The sequence below is a fragment of the Falco naumanni genome, chromosome 10 (assembly GCF_017639655.2).
Source record: "Falco naumanni isolate bFalNau1 chromosome 10, bFalNau1.pat, whole genome shotgun sequence".
NCBI lineage: Eukaryota > Metazoa > Chordata > Aves > Falconiformes > Falconidae > Falco > Falco naumanni.
The window spans coordinates 12,172,887-12,192,336 of NC_054063.1; the positions used below are offsets into that span (position 1 = coordinate 12,172,887).

At 41.6% G+C, this 19,450-nt stretch overlaps 1 protein-coding gene across 1 annotated transcript; it reads right to left on the reverse strand.

Annotated features, from left to right (window-relative positions):
• Window positions 1-353: 353 nt before the first annotated feature.
• On the reverse strand, window positions 354-13,668 carry RCN1 (reticulocalbin 1). The gene is made up of 6 exons (XM_040609061.1): window positions 13,419-13,668; window positions 8,787-8,980; window positions 7,020-7,198; window positions 6,424-6,484; window positions 3,314-3,513; window positions 354-2,420 (listed from the first exon to the last, which is right to left on the reverse strand). Exons 1-6 carry the CDS (start codon window positions 13,637-13,639, stop codon window positions 2,313-2,315), a joined length of 963 nt encoding a protein of 320 aa, XP_040464995.1. The 5' UTR covers window positions 13,640-13,668; the 3' UTR covers window positions 354-2,312.
• Window positions 13,669-19,450: the final 5,782 nt, after the last annotated feature.

Below are 19,450 nucleotides of genomic sequence, written 5' to 3' on the forward strand. Positions count from 1 at the left end.
TGTTTAGCTGAAGGCAATGATGCTTAGTGTCTCAGCACCCAACTCCCACTGAATTTCAACAAGAGTTAGCAAATAACCTTCCCTTGGGCTTCAGTGAAAATCCTTGGCTTAGGATCCAGTCTGAGCTGCAGTTTCACTTGCAGGAAACAAGCTTTTTCTGAGGTCTTTTAAGGTATTGTTTCCTGAAACCACAGAAGATAAGCTGAAGGCAGAGTACTGCAATTCTGTTACGAAAACATAAAAATGTTACATTTTTAGTATGAAAGGACTGCTAAAAAAAAAAGTTAAGATTGTTAGGGTTAATGAATACAATAAACCTTTCCAAATCCAAGTCATAAAGAAAACAGATAATCTTTTACATGTGCCAAGATACAATTTTATTGCTTCTCAGATAACACTGCATTTAGGCATTTATTTAACTTCAGGGTACTGGAAAACCAAAACCTGTTCACTTAGGTTTTATGACATTTGTCCTACTGTATTGTTAGTGGAAGAGGTAGGGACTTTCAGAGACGTTGCTGGCAATGTCATAAGAAGTGCACACCCAAGCTTAGTAATTGTGGAGGCAAGAACATGTAATCTTGGCCAGACTCTGGTATCTAGATTTAATTATCTGCAATTGAAAGATGTAAAATATTACACCACAGCTCTTCTATGACCTTATAAAAATGACACTGTTTATGGAGGTCACAGTTCTCCGTTGTCTCATGATGATTTTCACAGATTTGTTAAATTGCTGAAGTATATCACAACCTGGGAGTCTCAAAGCTCCTCTCTGGATGGTTGTGCGTCAATTGCAGCGTGTGATGCTGTACACCAAACCTTCAAGGAACCTCCAAGTGAACACCCTTGCAGAGCCCTCATCTTCCAGCATTAGTGTCAAGAACAAATTCTAGCCACAGCAATAGCAACTATGTGTATTGCATTTATTTTTTGTTGTTTTTAACGAAGTGAAGAAAAAACAGTTGGTGCCGTATGTCCAACTGCTGTTTGTAGATGACCACCCAGTGCTACAGGAGCTGCCAATGACCCAGTGCTTTGGGAACTACTGGCTTTAAAGGTTTGGTTCGTACTTTCACATCATTTCTCTGTGCTAGCCCATGTTAGTGTTATTGCACCTTCATAGTATCAAAAAGAAGTATTGGTTTTATTGTGCTTATTTTAAAACCAGTACATTTTAAAACAACCAGACTTATCTAAGCTGGGTATATAAAAATATACATGTAACAGCTCACATTATACAGTAAAAAAGAAAGCACCTGTGTGTGGAAAGCTTACTCCTTTCTTTGGAAGGAAAGCTGTCCTCCATGTAGTTGCTTCAGTAAGATGTATTTATATGTATATACATACAAACCCAGAACTTTAGCCACATAAATCTGTCCTCTTATGTGGTACAGAAGACAGAAGGCCCAGAGGGGTGATATGTCTCATTCTTTCTCCATCACAGAACTGCTGCCATTCACACTGCGTGAACAAGAGTATGGCTTGAGTAAAGTGCGAAAAGCGCGAGATAAGTTATGCTCCGTATGGCATAATTCCTCCCAGGAAACAGCATAACCAACAGCCCACAAACAATTGTACATTATTCTGTTGTCGAAGGAGCAGCTGTCACTATGAACTCTACAACCCTTGCTGAGGAATGTCGGCACAGGGTGTTGGGCCACATGTGCTGTCTCTGCAGTGCGATGGGGGTTAGAGAGAAGGGCCAGTTGTACATGTTGCACTTGCAAAGCTATGAACCAGAGGGCTGCTGGATACCTTCTGCAGCACCTCTGATCCAAACTAGGAGAGAAAAACAGTGTGGGGAAAAAGGTTGTGAATCTTGTTGTGTCAAACCTTTTCTCTGGATAGGAGGGTCAAAGTATAACTCTAAATTATTATATGCTATTAAAAAAGATGACTAAATAACTTAAGTCTGTTGAAACATTAGGTTTCTTTCTAATCCTAGCTGCATTTCACTATAGTAAAAGTGGGTATCTGATGAAAATGTTTCACTATTAAAGATCCTTGCAATTATGTTTTTAGAAGTGCCTTTTCCAGGTCAGGCTCTAATCTATTAAGAGAGGTTACCTTCCTATTTTTCCCAAAATAAAACTGTAGTAATTAGATATCATACTTAACCATGTGAAAAGAGTAAAAAGCTATTCCTATGCAGTTTCTGAGGTAATAAGCTGGCATGTTAAAAATATGTTAATGTAAGTCATTCGGTTGTGAGTGTGTCCCTTGCCCATCTTCCCCCAAAAGAGGGGATGGACACAGTGATTTCGGTAAAGTGGAGATAAGGTCTGTGCCATACTGGTCGCTCTGCTGTATCATAGTTCATCATGGTTTCTTGTGAGGTCCTCCCCATAGTTAGTAGCTTGACTTCCAACAAACATATTCCAGTTGTCTAGAACCTCCTCTTTCGTTAGTTTTTGATCCTGGTGGGAGGAAAATAAAATGTCTATAAGAACATTTTCAAAGCTAAGTAAAAGATATACCAGCACAGACTCACAAGAGCCCTGGGAAATAAGACTTCTTCAAAGCGGCAGACTGCAGACTCGGGAATCACTGTAGCTGTCACAGTGAATGCAATTTGGACCCCAGTGAAAGACAGAAGTTCCACTGGCTTCAGCTGGGTCAAACTGTTAATTGAAAGTTCTTTGTAATTAACTTACTGCCAAACAGTACACGGGTTATCTGGTATGCAGTTTTGCCCTGTGGTTTGGCTTTGCCTTCCTGATGGTAAAAATGTAAATCCTCTGGTGTATTTTGTGGAAGACTGTTGCTTATGTTAGCAATTTACATGCTCTCTGTGCATTTCAGATTCCAACTTTGCTCACATTCCACTTCTGAAGATCATCATCTAGGTTCTACTGAACCATTAATCTCCCATGTTACAGGAAGCAGATGTATTGAGCCAGTCTTTGAGTCAAAGATGTGTATTTGGTGTGTGTGTGTGTGTGCTACATCATATGTAATGTTTCTTCTGGTTTTATCTTGCAAAATAAATTAGCATGCAAAAGCTATAACAACTCTTAAAAGGAAAGAAAGTATTTCTACTGTGTTAAAACTTCCAGGTTACTAAGGGGACTTCTAGAGCTGATAAACTGTATTTTAATACTTCTACTTTGTGAGTCTAACCCCACCAACTGAAATTGGCATTGATACATTACCACTGTCAATTCTAGCCTCTATAAATCCATTTGAAGTGTACTAATAAGAAAAGTTATTAGGAATAAATTATTACTATTAGGAATAAAATATTGCAAACATTAAAAAAAACACAAGACCTGATATAACTTTTAAAAAAGTATACTAGAGTATTAAGTACCTTGTCTACATCCGATTCATAGACTAAGTGCCTGGCTTCAGCTAGTGCGTGATCATAGTCTTGGGGGAGAATCCAGTGCTGAATCTCCTCTTTGTCCATCTTTCCATCCTTGTTGAGGTCACGAAAATCTGAAAACTGTTCACGCTCTGTAATCACCCAGTCAGGCTCTGGTCCACCCTCTTCATTTGCAAACATATCAGCTCGAGAGGAAATAAAGGTCTTACTCAAGTCATATTTAATTTACAAATTACGCATAAACTAAAGACATTTGCACAGTGTTCCTCAGAGGAAGACTAAACTTCTCACTTGCACAGCTTTTTTTTGTACACAAAAGGAAATGTGGTGTGTAAATAGAGTAGCTGCATGTATCTTCTCTCAGGCCTATTTCTTCACTGCTGGTGATTGTGTCCATTCTTACACTACCCTTGTACTGTAACTGTGCACTGCTGGTGAGGTAATGTGAGAGGTGAACATGTCCAAAGGCCATCATCCACTGAATTTCAGAATGAATAAAATTCTTTGAAGGGCTTTTAGTTAAATAGCAATCATTAGCTTTAGTGCTAGGCTCAGTCACATGGGGAGAAAGGAACTCAGCAATTTTATCTTGTCCCTGCCAGCAAATGTCTTTGTGGATAAGATCAGACTCCAGCCAACAGAGTGGTTAAGGGAAAAAAGGCACAGGGGAAATTTAGGAAAACAAAAATTGCTAAATGGAACTTGAATGCTTTTGTCCTGGTTGTAGAGAGGTCCATGTAAAAGAAATTTGTCTTAGTAGAGGAGTTCTTTTTTTTAATCGTGCAGTGCTGCAGCATACTCCAGTAGAAGGTACTCTACAAAGACAGACCTGGAGCAGTCACGAACCAGTGGTGTGTTCCGTGTGAGAAACCACAGGCAGTAGACTTGTTATAGACTGGTACCTTGGGATGGAGTACCATTTGTGACATAGGATGCAGAGATTATGTACATGAGCTGCTCTGCATGTCAGTCCTGTGCTATATTTAAGAAGCATCAACAGCAAAATGCCACTGTGGCAGCGGCTATCTGTATAAACAGAGTTGGGAGAATAGCAGTGATTATTAAAAGCAAGTGATTTGTAACTGTTCTTTACAACACAGGCCTTCCAAATGATGAGCAGTGTGTCCACTTCATTCTTCTGGTCACTGTGGCAAATCAATTATTTCCTGCTCATCAGGGCTGCTTATTCCTCCAGCCTTCCACTTTTCTATTTATAATTAAAGCCTGCTTTGTAATACTGCTCCTATGCCTTTTGGGTTTGGTTTCCAAGGATGTGCTATGGAAAAGTAAACCTCGGGGCCAGAGGCTGGCTGGTATCTACAGGAAGTATAAATGCTTGTCTCAAATCTAGGAATAACCTCCCCTGACCCTGCAGTGTGAGCATGTACACTAGGCTGAAGTTCTCTATTAGTAGAATGTCCACAATGTCCCTAAAACACTGTTACCTGCTCACGCACAGTAAGAATTTGGTTCTCCCTGCTTAACATGACTAGGGATATTTTGCTTTGCTGCTTGTGTAAAATCTAAACCAAATTTTGTAAAAGACAAAATAGGAGGAAGGAAGGAGGGAGGCAGGGATCGCTCTATAAACTTCAGTAGATTTCCCATCAAACATCTGATCTAGAGATTGAAATTTTTGGACTACTTTTTGTTGTTCCTTATAAATGACCAAAGAACAGATTTGGTTTTCTCTTTGTTTTTTAACCCCAGATTCATCACCAAAAAAAAAAAAAAAACATCCGAAGAAGGGAAGTAAGAATATTTTAAGCACAGTTTTCTTCAACTCATGAAGAAAACTTCAGACAACACATTCACTTTCTTTTTTCATTTTCTAAAGTGCAAATTATATTGTTTATTTGAAGCAACTGACATGTCCTGTCAATTTGATTTTTATCATCCTCGCCAATGTGGGGTGATCGTGACTAGAACATTCTATGTTCCTATCTATAGAAGACAAGAAAAACCAGCATTCACATGGTAACAAATGTTGACAATTACCTTATAATTATATGTAGGTAATGTCACTGAATGAACTGAAATTACTGTGGAAATTATGCTGCTCTGTTATTTCAGTCATAAATGAATAGCATTCACATTTTGAGGCTAAATATAATTTACAAGGAATAGAACCCCCCTGCCATTAATTAACGTGTGTATGTTGTTCCTGATTATATGTGAAGTGATCTTTATAGCACCACTAGAAACAGAAAGATTCCTCTCAGTTTGCACTAATGCTTTCTTGGTGCTACTTTCCTGATTTAAAACCCATCAAAGTGAGTGCAGTGGGAGAAGGTAGCTTTTGGTATCAGCATAATGATTCAAAAGGTTAAAATGCATTATACCCCACTGATCTCCAGTCCTGCTTCCGTTTTGTCTTCATAGGTCCAAGTGCAAGACAGCAGCCAACTGCCGAGTGTGACTGAGGTTTGTGCAAATTAACTGGGACTGATCTGCTGCTGCTGGTTCTCATTTTGTTCTCTTTCTGCCACTGAAGTAATGCACAGCTAACTTTCACGTACTTCACAACTTCTCTAAGAATCTCAAAACTTGGTGCTGTTTTTACACAGTTCATTTTTAATGCATCTTCTATTTCCAGACAAAACATAATGGCATCGCTCTTAGAAAAGTATGGGGGTTTACTTGGTAATTAAACGAGGACAATAACTAGTAGAAAAAAGGTGAATATTCTTGTTTCAAATATGTGATTCCCAGCGATGTTGCATAGTCAAGTACCATTCAGACTTGGAAAGAGACTAATACGCTTTCTGATCTTCCTGCATTTCTAAACAACGCCTTCAAAAAGCTGTTAATGTGGTCAAGGATACAGACAACATTCCTGTCATGAAAAATATTATTCCAGACCCTCTTAGCCAAATTATATGAGAATAAGATGAGAATTTTATGCTGTAAAGTGTGAGGAATCTTTTGCTGGTGATGTTGGTATCTGCCTAAAATGAAATTAAACTTTCTGCATTGGATGGTTGGTTTAAAATAGTTGACCTGGAGTTCAATCTTTGAGTTGTTAAAACTGCTGCAAATTTGAGAGATGGATAAATGGACTGGAGATTATATAAGAAACAAATCTCAACACTTACCAATGTACTCATCTTGATCCACAAAACCATCCTCATTTTTGTCTATGTCTTCTAAGGTTTCCTGGAAAATAGTTTTGCATCAAAGTAATCAAGAGAGAACTGAGAATTCTGGCTACTCGCATCTTTGATCATCTTGAGGCCTCAACCAGCTCTTGTACACAGCAAAAGTACTCTCAGTAACTCCAGTGTGATCGTTGTTTATATAATGAATATACAAATATCCTTTCATATTGAAAAAATTCCCTGCAAGAATGAACTGGACACCATGCTTAAGTTTTAAGTTAAGGTCAGATACAAGCTTGCATCAAACACTTGGCTGCTGCATGTCAGCATACCCTTCCTTTTATTTTGGTGTAAGTCTGTGCTCCGGGACTGTTTTTGATTCCATTTAGGAGGTGTCTAAGTGCATTTAACAAGTCTTTCTTATACAGAGAGCTCTAAATCAAATGAATTTCATGAAAGGGATCCCTTCCTATTCTCCACTTATCTATCGTGTGTGTGTCTTTTTAAGCTTGCATGGAAAGGTTAGAGATACACTTCAAAGCTCATTCAAAAAAAAGAAGTAAAAATAGTGGCATTGGTTTTGCTCTGCTTACTAAGACAACGATGTTTTTCATATGCTCAAACTCCTCTGGGTGAAGGAAAGCAGTGAATTCTTCTCGAGTGGCTGCTAAGTCTCCATCCAGATCAGCCGTTTTGAATCGTCTTTCATCTCTAGGCAGCATTTTCTTAAAACTGTGCTGATCGGTTGCATCTTGGAATTCTTCTGGATTTTCTGCAAATTGATCAAGATGTTCTCAAAAGTATGTTCCTTTTAAAACATATTACCACAATGAAGCACCCCAATTTTCTGTTAAAAGTCTAGAAATATAACGACTTATTGCCAGAAGAGCTGCTGTGTTAAAATGGAACTTCTCTTTCCTGTCAAGTTTTAAATTCGGGGTAAAGTGCTTGCGTTGATTTTTAAAGATGACTTAGTAGTATAGATAAACATCTGAGTAAGGCTTCTGTTGCAATCCAGGATAATGTATTTTGCAGTATTGTATATTATCCTTTATAGATTTATTTTTTTTAATCTGCTTTTACAAGCACTGCTTAGGCAGTTTTTGGGGTAGATTTCATTCACTGAAGTTTTATTCGTCTTAGGAATCAGTATGATCTACACAACTTTTCAGTTTCAAAAAGCAAGCAGACCAAAGAAAAGTAGTTTCAGAAGGTGGCAGACTGACTGAAACTATCTAACTGCTACGCCTCTGCTACAGGGAACCTAACAATTATTTTCAGTTTAAAACAAGGAAGTTTTTTTCAGTGTGTTCATTGGCATAAAATGAATGGTATTTGATATAATTTTTAAAATAGGACCACTAAACTGACTTCAAACGTGAAAAATACTCATAACAATTTCACAATTCACATGTTGGGAGACAAACAGCTGAAAAAGACAAGGCCAGGAATCACAGATGGCAATTTTAGGTGTGTGTTAACACAAGACCACAACGTAGTAGCTGTTCTTTGGATCTTGGGGATTACAGAGAGCAAAGGGCTGAGAAGGGCTCCCAGGGATAACTGCTGCAGGGATTGTGTCTCAAGTATTTCCTTCCACAAATGTAATAGTCTCCATTTTAATGTAAGGTAGACTTTGGAATTATTACTGTTACTAGAAACTCGCTCCAGAAACTGCCTCTATGGTAGACTGGAGATGGTAGAATGTCTTCCCGTTTCCAGTAAGCATAAGTGGTCAATTAATACTGATTTTTTGTTCTGTCACCATTGCTCTTTAGCTTAAGTCATCTCCTCCTTTCCTGTCATTAACTTATAAAAAGCAAAGGGGATGTATGTGGGAGCGGGGGGAAGATTCAGGTATACTTTTAATATGTATTTATTTTGCCTGATTTGTTAAGGATTTTCCTTTGCAGTTGATCGCAATCTGAAGCTTGCTATTCTGCAAGAACTCTTAATAACTTTGCTATAGCTTAGACCCAGCCTAAATTTTTAGCATCTAGACTCTACAGATTTTAGAGACTGAATTAACAAATACTGGTTAATTATGTAATTATATTTTTTTAAAAATTAAAGTAGCATTTTTAATGTTAAAATAATATATTTCTCACTGAAGGAGATATTAATTCATCTTTGGCAGTACATTTAATAATGCTTCTATAAAACCTTCTGTGTGCTGGTACTCATGTGGAAATGGCTGCAATAACTAAGAACTGCTTTTGACCTCTGAGGATCTATAAAATTTAAATGTGATTTTCAAGAGTACTAAACGTGACATCAAACTCCTGTTGACTGTAAGGCATGACATCATGCCTTATAATCTCAACAGTTTTTGAGCATATAATCTGAAAACATTATCTTACCTAGATAATAACCGTATGTGGCTTGTTTGTATTCTTCCCAGGCAATTTTATTGTCCTTGTTTAGATCATAGTCTTTCCAAACTTTAGCCACATTTTCATAGATATAGCGTTTCTGTACCCGTTTGATCCAGTTCTTTAATTCCTCTGTTGTGAGATAGCCATCTTTGTTGTCATCTATTCTATCCACGATCTTCCTGTAAAAAGAAACCAGCATCCTTAAGAATTGACAGAAAAACAAACTGCATGTCAGTCCAATTTTAGCAATCTTTATCTGGCTGTGATTTTCCACAAAAACTGAGTACCCAGAATTTATAAAGCTGTCCTACTGGTCAAGACTTCCTTGCATTTTGTAGACTCTTAAGGAGTACGTCTCTATTCATTATTCAATATTCCTATGAATAATTGAAATAGAACTCGCACGATCAAAACTAGTGAACAAAGTACCCCAAATAATACCTGGATTTCTTATGTTGTATCTGCTAATTTAGGGGCACCTGTTCACTGTCGATAGGCAGTGGTCATGCTGGGCTCAAAGTAGGAGACACTAACTTTGCTTCAAGAGAAAACCTGTACTAGAGCTTGCTGGGCGCAACCAGGACAAAAATCTAGGATTTTGTGGACAACTGCAGTTTCTCCTGTGGCTATCCAGCAGACTGACGCTAGGGTGGAGTGAGTTATATGACTATGTAATGTTGGACATGTACACCATGTACAGTCTTCCCTTCCATTCCTGTCCTTCCACGTCTGTCTGTCTTTTCTAATGAAAAGCAATACTGCCTGTGTTGCCAGGAATGCCTGTTGTTTGCTAAAGCAATAGCTATTCTGCAGCAGGTCTTCAGTCATTACTGGCAGTTAGGATATAAGCCACTGTCCTTTGTAAAGCTGCTAGCCTTAAGTCCTGTGGAAATCAGCAGGAGTAAAAGGTACTGGTGTACTCCCAGGGAAACTCCCATCTTTGAAAAGTTCTGCACACAGCTGCAGATAAAACCGACCTGAAAAACTTTTAACAAAAAAAAAAAAAAAAAAAAGAGGCAATGTTCTCCTCTACCATTTAGGTTATCTGCAACAGATCTCAAGGGATGCCTGTAATTGCTAAACACCACCAGTTTGGGTTTGAGCTTGTAAAACTGGCTTCTGTCCCAGCTGTAGTGGTAGACCAGACAAAAACCTTTATCTAAAATAAGAATGCAGCTTTAATCCCACAAATTGTACGTACATTTGTCATAGTGTTGTTTTATTCTGTGTACTGGCCTGTGGGAAACTATGTACCCTGCTCTTGGAACTGGGACAGTTAGCACCATGTCTCTTCTTTGCACCCAGGCTGGCTTTAGGCACATCAGCAGTGTTAACCCTTGTTATCGCTACAAACAGTCTGCAGTTGCGCTGCACCTAGTTCAGTGACCACCCAGTGGCCAACTGGAGATAATCTGAATGACCATTTCCCCTAGGCGGAATCACCATACCTAAGGACCAGTTATATGTTATTTGTAAGAAGGGCTAAGAATAGGAGATTCTATATTATATCTAAGAATAGTCAGATAAATCCTGACTTGAGATTCAACAGGCAAGCTCCCTAAACCTCCAGGCAGCCAAAGGACACAGGGGAAAGCTCTACACTTTAAAAATATTTTTTTTCAAGACCTTGGTTCTCTAGAGAAACAGACCCTGGCCAACTGGAACTGTTCAACTAATGAAGCAGTGTCTTTTCCTGAGCCTTAGTTAAGAAAGTGGTTAGTAGAGTCAAGTAACAGCAGCAGCTTCTGCTGAATTTCCAGCAGTCTTGTGCGAGTCTGATAGTATCAGACTGACTTTATAAATGTGCTATTTCTGAGCTACAGGTGGACAAAAGGGGCAGCTCAATTTGCTTTCTGAAGTAGTAAAGTACGAATTAACTGACTGCAAGACCTTTTCTGTTTTGTGCAAGTCTCATGGGGAACTGACTGCCAAGCGTCCTTTTCACTGCATAATGGACTAGTATTTGTCAATGGATTTGCCCCACGATGAATTTAATTGGTTTAGCTGGTATTTATTTCTATTGTTCAATGTATTAGCTATAATAAATGATTCTACTAGTAGCTCTTTGGTATTTTTTAACACAAAATAAGTCAGGACTGTTTACCAGAAAATGCTTCATGCCTTTTCCTTTTCACTTGTTTTTATAGGTCCATTGCATCCATGAACACTATTGCACTCTGCTTCCCAGTTGAAGATGAGGACAAAGAAAGTGCTGTCTACAGGCCCCCAAAGGCAGAGGTAAGAAGCTATTGTACAAATGTGGACCTCACTTTTTTATACCAATAATTACCTACAAAATGGTTCAGGATCATTCTAACTTTTGTTAATGGAGCTAATTAATCAGTCTGAATAGCCTCAGTGCCTTCATTTTAAATAGTTAATTCTCAAATACAGCAAATACTTAAGGAGCACATTAAATGCCAGTGCACACACAGGAATTTACATGCACAAGTGTGTAGTACCTGAAAGCTTACTTTCTCCCTTTAACTGAAGTGGGAGCTAGTGTTAGTTTCTCCCCCCCATAATAAGGAAGCTAGAGGGCACATGCAAAAAGTACATACAACCTGCTACTGCAGAAATTTAAGCTGCCAGTCTGCAAAGACATCCACCTGGTAATGAAACAAAGTTGGGGCATGGAAATTTACTAAAGTGGCTGAAAGAGGAAGGCTTCCCCTCTGCACCTGACGTGAGTACAATCGTACATTGATAAACTCTGGCCTTGGACTGTATAAAACCCAGGAATACTTATCTTGTGAGGATCTGTAACCATTTTCTATGTTCTCTGAAAAAGATAGGCCCATCACAAATGGCAGGGAGAAGATTCAGAGGACTGCAGCCCCACTCCCCTCCTCCAGTCCCTTAACGCAGTCAGATGCTACAGCAGGATCGTGTCACGCTTCTCCAAAGCCAGGTGAGTTGTGGTACTGCACATAGGTGGGCTGCGTGTGATTCTTCCCTGGGAATCCAATTCTAGCACTGGTCATTAGGATTACCAATATGTTGGCACCCTTCCCAAGCAAGGTAAAATGACTTACAAATGCAGCACCATGCACTTTGGTTAGAGCAGCAGACTATATGCTCCTGGTTTTCTCCCAGAAAGCATTTAAAAATAGCTTTTCATTAAATCTGTCTTCCTCCAAAAGGCCAGTCACTTGCTGAGAAGTGACACTATTTGTGACTCTCACTGCAGAGGTTGTCCATAATGAAACTGTTTTTTTCAGTATATCTGATTACTAAACCACAATAAAAAAAAGAAAGTGAAATGTTTTAAAAATCCTCTCTCCCCTCTACCTCCCAGTATGCTATCTGAAATTACAAGGTCAGGAAACACTGAAAGTTAAGAAACTTTCCCACAGGGTTCCCCAGGAAACCACATCTCTGACTTCCGGTGCACAGTGGGCTTTGGTCCTCACTCAGAGGGATGCTTTAGTCACCTCCATGTAAAAGATTACTGACTGTGGCCGTAGCTTAACAGACCTTCGTCACCTCTCCAAGGTGCACACAGTGAGATCACTAAAAGTTAAGCTTCCTTGCTTGCTGAGTTTATAAAAACTGTTTGAAAACAGCTCTACTGTTAAATCATAGCCCCAGCTGAAATATCTATACTAGTGTAAGTATAAGCATAGACCAATTTTATAAAGGCATATCCATTCAAGTGATACACTTTATCAGAATCTAAGTCACAGATCATGTAAACCGAGAACAGGGTTTCTTTCACTCCTTCTTGAAATTATGTGGATGGAATTGGTCGTTTCTGATAACTGCTTTATCTGCTTATTCACTGAGATACATGAAAAATAGTAGTGACAGCTTCCAGAAGGATCAAGAGGTTAGTCAGTGAGATAACGATGATACTGCGCTGAGAGCTTATGACAGAACTAGACTGGCGTATTGCAAGTACCATTCCCTATAGAAAGGAGGTAAAAGCAAAGGTAAACTTAGAACATGCAGATATTTTTTTGTTAGTAACTACATACAACGATCTTTCTTTACCTACTGTTAAGTTAGTTCTAATTAAGTGACCTGACTTCTCATAGGTGTAAAGGAGGGAGAAGCAGTGAAATAAGACAAGTGTTGCACGGACTCTTCCTGGTGCAAAGAGCAGCCTGGAAGCAAGAGCAACGCTGTAAGCCGAGATGCCACAAGTGGGAAAGCTGCGTGAAGATGATGTCCAGAGGACTCGCAAACGGAGCTGTAAAGAAGGAATGCTTTAAACTCGGAGCACGCTAATGCGGTCCGGGCAAGTGCCCCAGAGGTGAGGAGCGGCAGCAGCAGAGCCCCCCAGCAGCGGGTGAGGTCTGTCCAGCACCAGGCACAGCACCACCCGCAGCCGCTCCCTCCCCCCCGTAGGCTCGCTGCTGCAGGCCCGGGCAGCGGGAGGACACGCCAAAGCCAGGAACCACGGCTGGTCGCGCAGCGGGGCGTGGGAGCCGCCGAATCGCGGGGTCCCGGGGTACGGGCGCCCCTGCACCCGCCCCTCGGCGCGGGCAGGCAGCACCGCGCACCGCCCCCCGCTCCTCCCGCCGCCCGGCCCGCGCCCCCGCCGCCGGGCCCTCCCCCTGCCACGTTTCCGCAGGCCGCCGCGCTGCCGCGGCCGGGCCCCCCCCCGCCCCTTACCCCAGCCTCTCCCGGCTCTCCTCCGGGCTGAGCTGGTCGAAGCTCCGCGCCTCCTCCTTGCCCAGGAAGGCCTCGTGGTCGTACTGGAAGCCCGGGCGGTCGTCGTGCTGTGCCCCGCCGGGCCGCGCCCGCTCCTGCCGCGCCGTGGGCTTGCCCAGGCCGCCGGTCAGCAGCAGCAGCAGCGCCAGCGCCACGCACCCCCCGGCCGCGCCGCCCGCCATGCCCCGCCGCCCCGGCCCCGCCGCCGCGCACCGCGAGTCCGCCCGGGCGGCGCGTGCAGCCCCGCTCCGCTGCCCGGCGCCCGCCGAGCCGCCCCGCTCCTCCCCCGGCCGGCGGGGGGGCGGCCGCGATTGGGCAGCGGCCACCGGTAGCGCCGCCCGGCCCGGCCCGGCGCCACGTCTGCACGGCGGTGCGAGCTGCCCGGCCGCCGCGGGGCTCCGAGCGGGGGGGTCCCGCCGGGCGGGTCCGCGGGGGGCGCGGGGTCCCCAGCCCTCGGCGCACCCGCCGCTCGGGTGCTCTGCAGAACCGCCTCGGCGACACGGCGGCTCCCGTCGCCCTCGCTCGGGGGTTTCCTCAGCCGGAGTGCCGGGCGGGGGGCTCCTGCTGCCATCCGCCGTTAGGGACAGGAGTGTGGCGAGTAACACTAAGGCTACAAGTGAAAAGAAAAAAAAACACAAACCCTGTGGCTCTGTCTTGAGCGTAGCAGCAAGCTGATACCATGTAGGAGGAAAAAAAAAATAAACACTCTCACAGAGGGTCAGAGGGTATTTTTCGGGACAGGTCATTGGCACTGTAAGGGAAGCCAACTCCCGATCCTGAAAATCGCAGGAGAAAGCCCAAATCGTTTAGCAGAGAACAAGGCTTGGTTTATTCCTTCAACTACAATTTATTTTGCTCAGGATTTTAAGAGTATCTACTCAAAGTAACTGGTTTGTAGCTAGTCTGTTTCCTTTTCCTATGCTACATCTGTAAGTCACTGCAAGGGAGGGCTGTCATTGCATGCAACATGCTGTACGTTAACGAGGCTGTTCCTAAGGGGTCTGATTGTAAACTGTGTGACCCAACCGTGCAGATAAGCATCACCAACGGGCCTTGTCTGTCCCTTGGTCCTTTGGACCCCAGGGTACTACTAGTTTCAGATTGCAACATCAGATCTCACAGCTTGGTCCACAGGGTATCTAAACCGCATTTATGATGCGGCCTTCGGCTGTACCACTAGCGCTGACATGCAAGATGCTGAAGCCGACCACAGTCTCCCTTCCTCTGTGGTTACCCTGGTTGACATCCTTTTGACCTAAATCTCATGTGTCACTGAACACTGCTTGGCACAGGGCTCGGCTGCAATGACAGCAAAAAGGTGCTGTCAGAGACGTCCAGGTTTGCTGTTTCGTGACTTGTGCAAAGTGTGAACAAGAGCCTTGCAGAGCTAGTGGTGGTTTTGCCTCAGAACCACGGGCGACGGTAGCAGATTTAAACATTGGAACAGTCAGATGTATGTCGGCTTGTTACTTAAGTCTGGACAGAGCAAAACCCTTATGCACCTTTTTCACTTGAGTCACATAAGCTGCCCTTTGCTTTTAGGCCTGGACAGACTGTGCTGTATGTGTGTTTATATGTCCGCAGTGAGCGAGTGCTTCAGTGCTGCTCTGGTGAGAGCTGTGCTGTGCCGTGCCTGTGGCAGCTTGAAAATGGTTCAGCTGATCATACCAGCTGTGTTTACATTTACAGAGCTAGTGAGATGTAACACTTTTGTTGTTTTGGTTTGGTTTTATTATTATTATTATTAAGCATATACCTGTAAAACAAAGTTTTCATTAACATATTCAGGAATCTCATATTTATGCAATAATACAGGTACAGCTTTTTTTTGTGTCTCAGTCTTCTAATGTTCCCGTCCCTGATTGCTACACCTGTAATATTGTTTCTGATGTTATTCCACAGGTAAGACTGTGCTGAAATGCTGAATTTTCACCTTCTTGATGCACATGGTGCTACAGTGTGCTGCTAGTTAAGTAGCAAGTAATTTGCATGGGTAACAGGTACATTTTACCGCCCATTCACCCCATCAGTGTTGTAATCAAACATCAGCTTGATGTTTGATCTTAGTAGCAAGGAATATGCAGTTATTTGAGGGATGTGGGAAATGAATCTATATATTCTGTTGTCAGAACAATTTGTAGTCACTTCTGTGAGAAAAGCTACAGTAATAGCAATGCAGAATGGGCTAAGTGCATACATGGTCATTCATTTGAAAGCCTCCAGACACTGGGAGGGTTTGCCTCAGGGATATGGGTTCTGGCCGTCAGAACATTTTAATTTTGCCCTGTGTTTGGGTTCAAGTGTGAGCGAGCCCTGAAATGCAGTGATCTCACGGAAGATGTGAAATCATGAACGTTCTGATTCCTCCAGAGTTGGTTCGGGACCATTGGTAATAACAATAAAAATTTGATTGATCCAATATGACTTTTTGTGGACAAGGAAAGATATTGTGATTACTTGTCCTTAGAGGGCTGAGGTCGTAGATTTTGATGCTGAGAACAGACTGCACATTCAGTCAAAACAGTTGTAGATCTGGTCAGTCTGTGTTCCCAGATTTTGTATCACTCAGATTAACATTTACAGATTTTGCCAATGAGCTATCATGACCTTATCAAACACCTTGAACTCTGTCCTCTGTGAAAAGTCATGCCTTCTCCTTTTACTCAGCTCACAAAATGGCAGAAGTTTTCTCTTAAATCTTTTATCCACAACACTCATTTCTTAAAATACTGAATACTTTTCTCTGAAATATTGGTATTTTCTGTTTCAGTAGTATTACTAAGAACATCTCCACTGAGTAAAACCCACTGCTACTGAATGATTAATATTAGGTTTAGAGTTTAAGGTGCTATTTTCATAATTCGCAATTCTTTCAGCAATGCGTCCGAGTTTTATACGCATAAGGCTTCTTTGAAACATTGCAAAATACCAGGTCTGCAACGTTGACAATGTTTTTTAGCAATACATTTATGCAGCAGCAGGCATGCTGGGTAGTTTATAAGCTTTTAATGAAATGCTGGCAGATATTAGGGTTTTATGGGCTGGAAAACAGTGCAAATCAAAGAGCTTTGCTTACTGTTTATAGCATTTCCCCCCTGATTCTAACAATATTTATCTCACTTTTTCCATCTTGCATTTTGCTCTTCATATATTTACTTTCCCTTTCACTCATATATTTACAGTCAACAAACTATTTTGTATAAAATAATACTTAGAGGTACAACATGTCTGTCATCATCTGGATCCAGTTACCTGGATAAAGCCTGAGATGCCTTGTTTCATATCCCTCTTTGTCTTCAGTCTGCATTTATCCTGATGAGGGTATACTTATATCTTGCATCTTCAGTCAGTGTTTCTGGACATCATTAGTTGTGCCTTTCCTGAGGCCATGTAAATGATCCCTAAGGGATGCCATGTGTTCTTGCTGCCTGCTGGCTAATACCTGTTCGTACCATGCTTTCAGTAGCAAAACTCTTCCCAGAGGGTATCATCTCTATCAGTAAGTTTTTCAAGTCCCATCTGCTAAAATAGTTGAATTATTTGATGCAGTCATAGTGTAGCTTTCTAAGTAAGGACCTTTGTGTACACTTGTTTACATCTGAAGCCCACATTAAAACTAGAATGAGATTCAGCCCTAAAGGCTGAGTCATAGTTTGGTGTGAAAAGATGGGGTAAAAGTAAGAGTGATGTAGCACCTAATAGTTCTTAGAGTGCAAACTTATCTTCGGTTAAAAAGTCAGCCTCCAAAACTTGAAATCTTCTTGAAATCTCCTGCCTCATCTAAATCTGTATGGACTGCGCAGCATTATTCACCATCATGCAAAGACACACTTATCCCGGCGTTGATACTTTTCTTCTTCTGTCCTTTGCAAAATTCATTTATTTCCTGCTCACATGCAGTACCTCATGGAGATTGGCTCCATTTACATAGACATCCCTCTGTAAATAGGCAAAGTACTGATACACTCACTGGTTTTCTCATCAACAAATCAAGCACATTTCAAAGTCTCGTGTAGCCATGATTAATAGCCCCCCAAGGCAATCTGGAGGAATGAGAGAGTAGATTTAACTCAGCAGTCCAGGCTCTCATGGTGGCACTTCCTTATCAAAGAATGATGGTTTTCAGGGGCTGGATGCTGAAACACAAGTGAGCTTAACTTAGTGGTGGTGAGTGCAGGGGGATGTACCACCATTCTTAGGGTCAGTGTGGCAGACTGCCCAGTTTCCCAGGGAGAGCTGCGAAAGTTTAGGTCTAGGACTGGAGTCCATTTCAGCACTGAAAAAATGTGTTCTGCAGCTCAGTTAGGGAGAATGGTGATCTCTGATGATAACTCTGTAAATATTATTAGGAGGTAAAGATAAATGCCTGCAAGTAGCAGATGATTTCTAAGTAAGCAAAAGAACTTGTTTTTCAGAGAAGCTACAAATGGAAAATATAACAATTTTTGTCCTTAATTCTACTGTACTCTGTAAATCCAGAATGACTCAATTATAGTATTCCTCTGTACACAGAACATATGATTGGTTTGGATGGATATGAGACTAATGTATGTCACTTCAAATTAAATTATAGGAACCTATTTTATGTTTCCCACTTTATATTTTACATTCCAGTTAGCCTAATATGCTTTACTTAGTTCATAGCAGCAGCACTGTTTTTTAAACCTTGCCTTTTCCTTAGGGCACAGAACACCTTCATCAAAGTTGTTGAAAAATTTCCATTGACACCAGTAGATTGCAGCTCAAGCTGTTTGTATACAGTGCTGCTGTATTTTATTGGAAATGTAATTGTAGCAGTATTTCAGAATGAGCTTTTTATGCCTCATTTATTTTGGATGATCTAGCATTAGATACCCTGCATTTGTACTTTCAGCCAAATTCTGCTAGGTGTTAATTGCTCTCTTCAGCTTGGGTGTACAACTGTAGATGAACTGTAAATTTTGTCTCAGCTTCCGTGGGAAACTAGAAGTTAAGGGATCAGAGCACAAGCAGATCCCAGCCTGCAAATAGCAGCAGCAATGTTGCGAGAGGAAATGGGGGAACTTTCAGAGAATCACTTTGATTAGACTTAGTTTTGGCCTGTCCTGACTAGCTTCTTCATCACAACACCATGTCCCTTTTTCTTTTTCTGCATGGGTGTAGTCTACATCACTCTATCCTTCTTCTCTTCTTTTAATCTTTCTGTACCTACCTTGCCAGAAGCAAGTTTCTTGAGGTGATCCACCCAAAATAATCATGCCAATACCATGAGGTTGACAACCTTGTTTGATCTGTGTAATACACTACTTCTCTTGCTCTATACCTTTCTCATCTAATTGCACTGTAAACTCTTTGGGCAGGGATTTTCTTGTGTTTCTGCTGATTAGTTTCTGGTTATTACTAGTGGTAACTGTTTCTACTGATTTTCTACTGAGCCTGAGTGTCTGGCTCACTTGGGTATAGTCTGAGTTCGCTTTTAAGGTACTGTTGTCAAAAAGCATAGTTAACAATTGTAGATCACTTGGGAGCAGTCTTGAAGTTTTCCTTCTTATCAGGAATCCTTGTGATTAGTGTTTTTTCAAACATTTACATTTTCAAGTGTATGAAAAGATCCTTTGCTTCTGACAGCATGAATCTGTGCGCTGTATGTGCAATTTGCCCTGGTAATTACTTATGTATGGTGATAACCATAGCAACATCCCAGGTAGATAATGTCATGCAAATTACTGCAGCTCCAGGGATGGAAGATGTTAATACAAGTATGTACTCGCACCCCTGGTCTTCAACATTTTGCAGTGACTCTCCCTTCCCTTCCCCCATACACGTTGTTTTTAAATTTCCTTTCCTCACTATGACTGGGAAGGAAAAGAAAACCTCTTGCTATTTTTCTCATTGGTATTCACACAGAGGGAGGGGGAGGGCGGTCCTTCAGTGTTTCTGTCATGAATAATTTTGTATGCACAGTGGAAATTCCACAGTGTATGTAGGGCATAAAAGTCTAGAGACTTGGATAC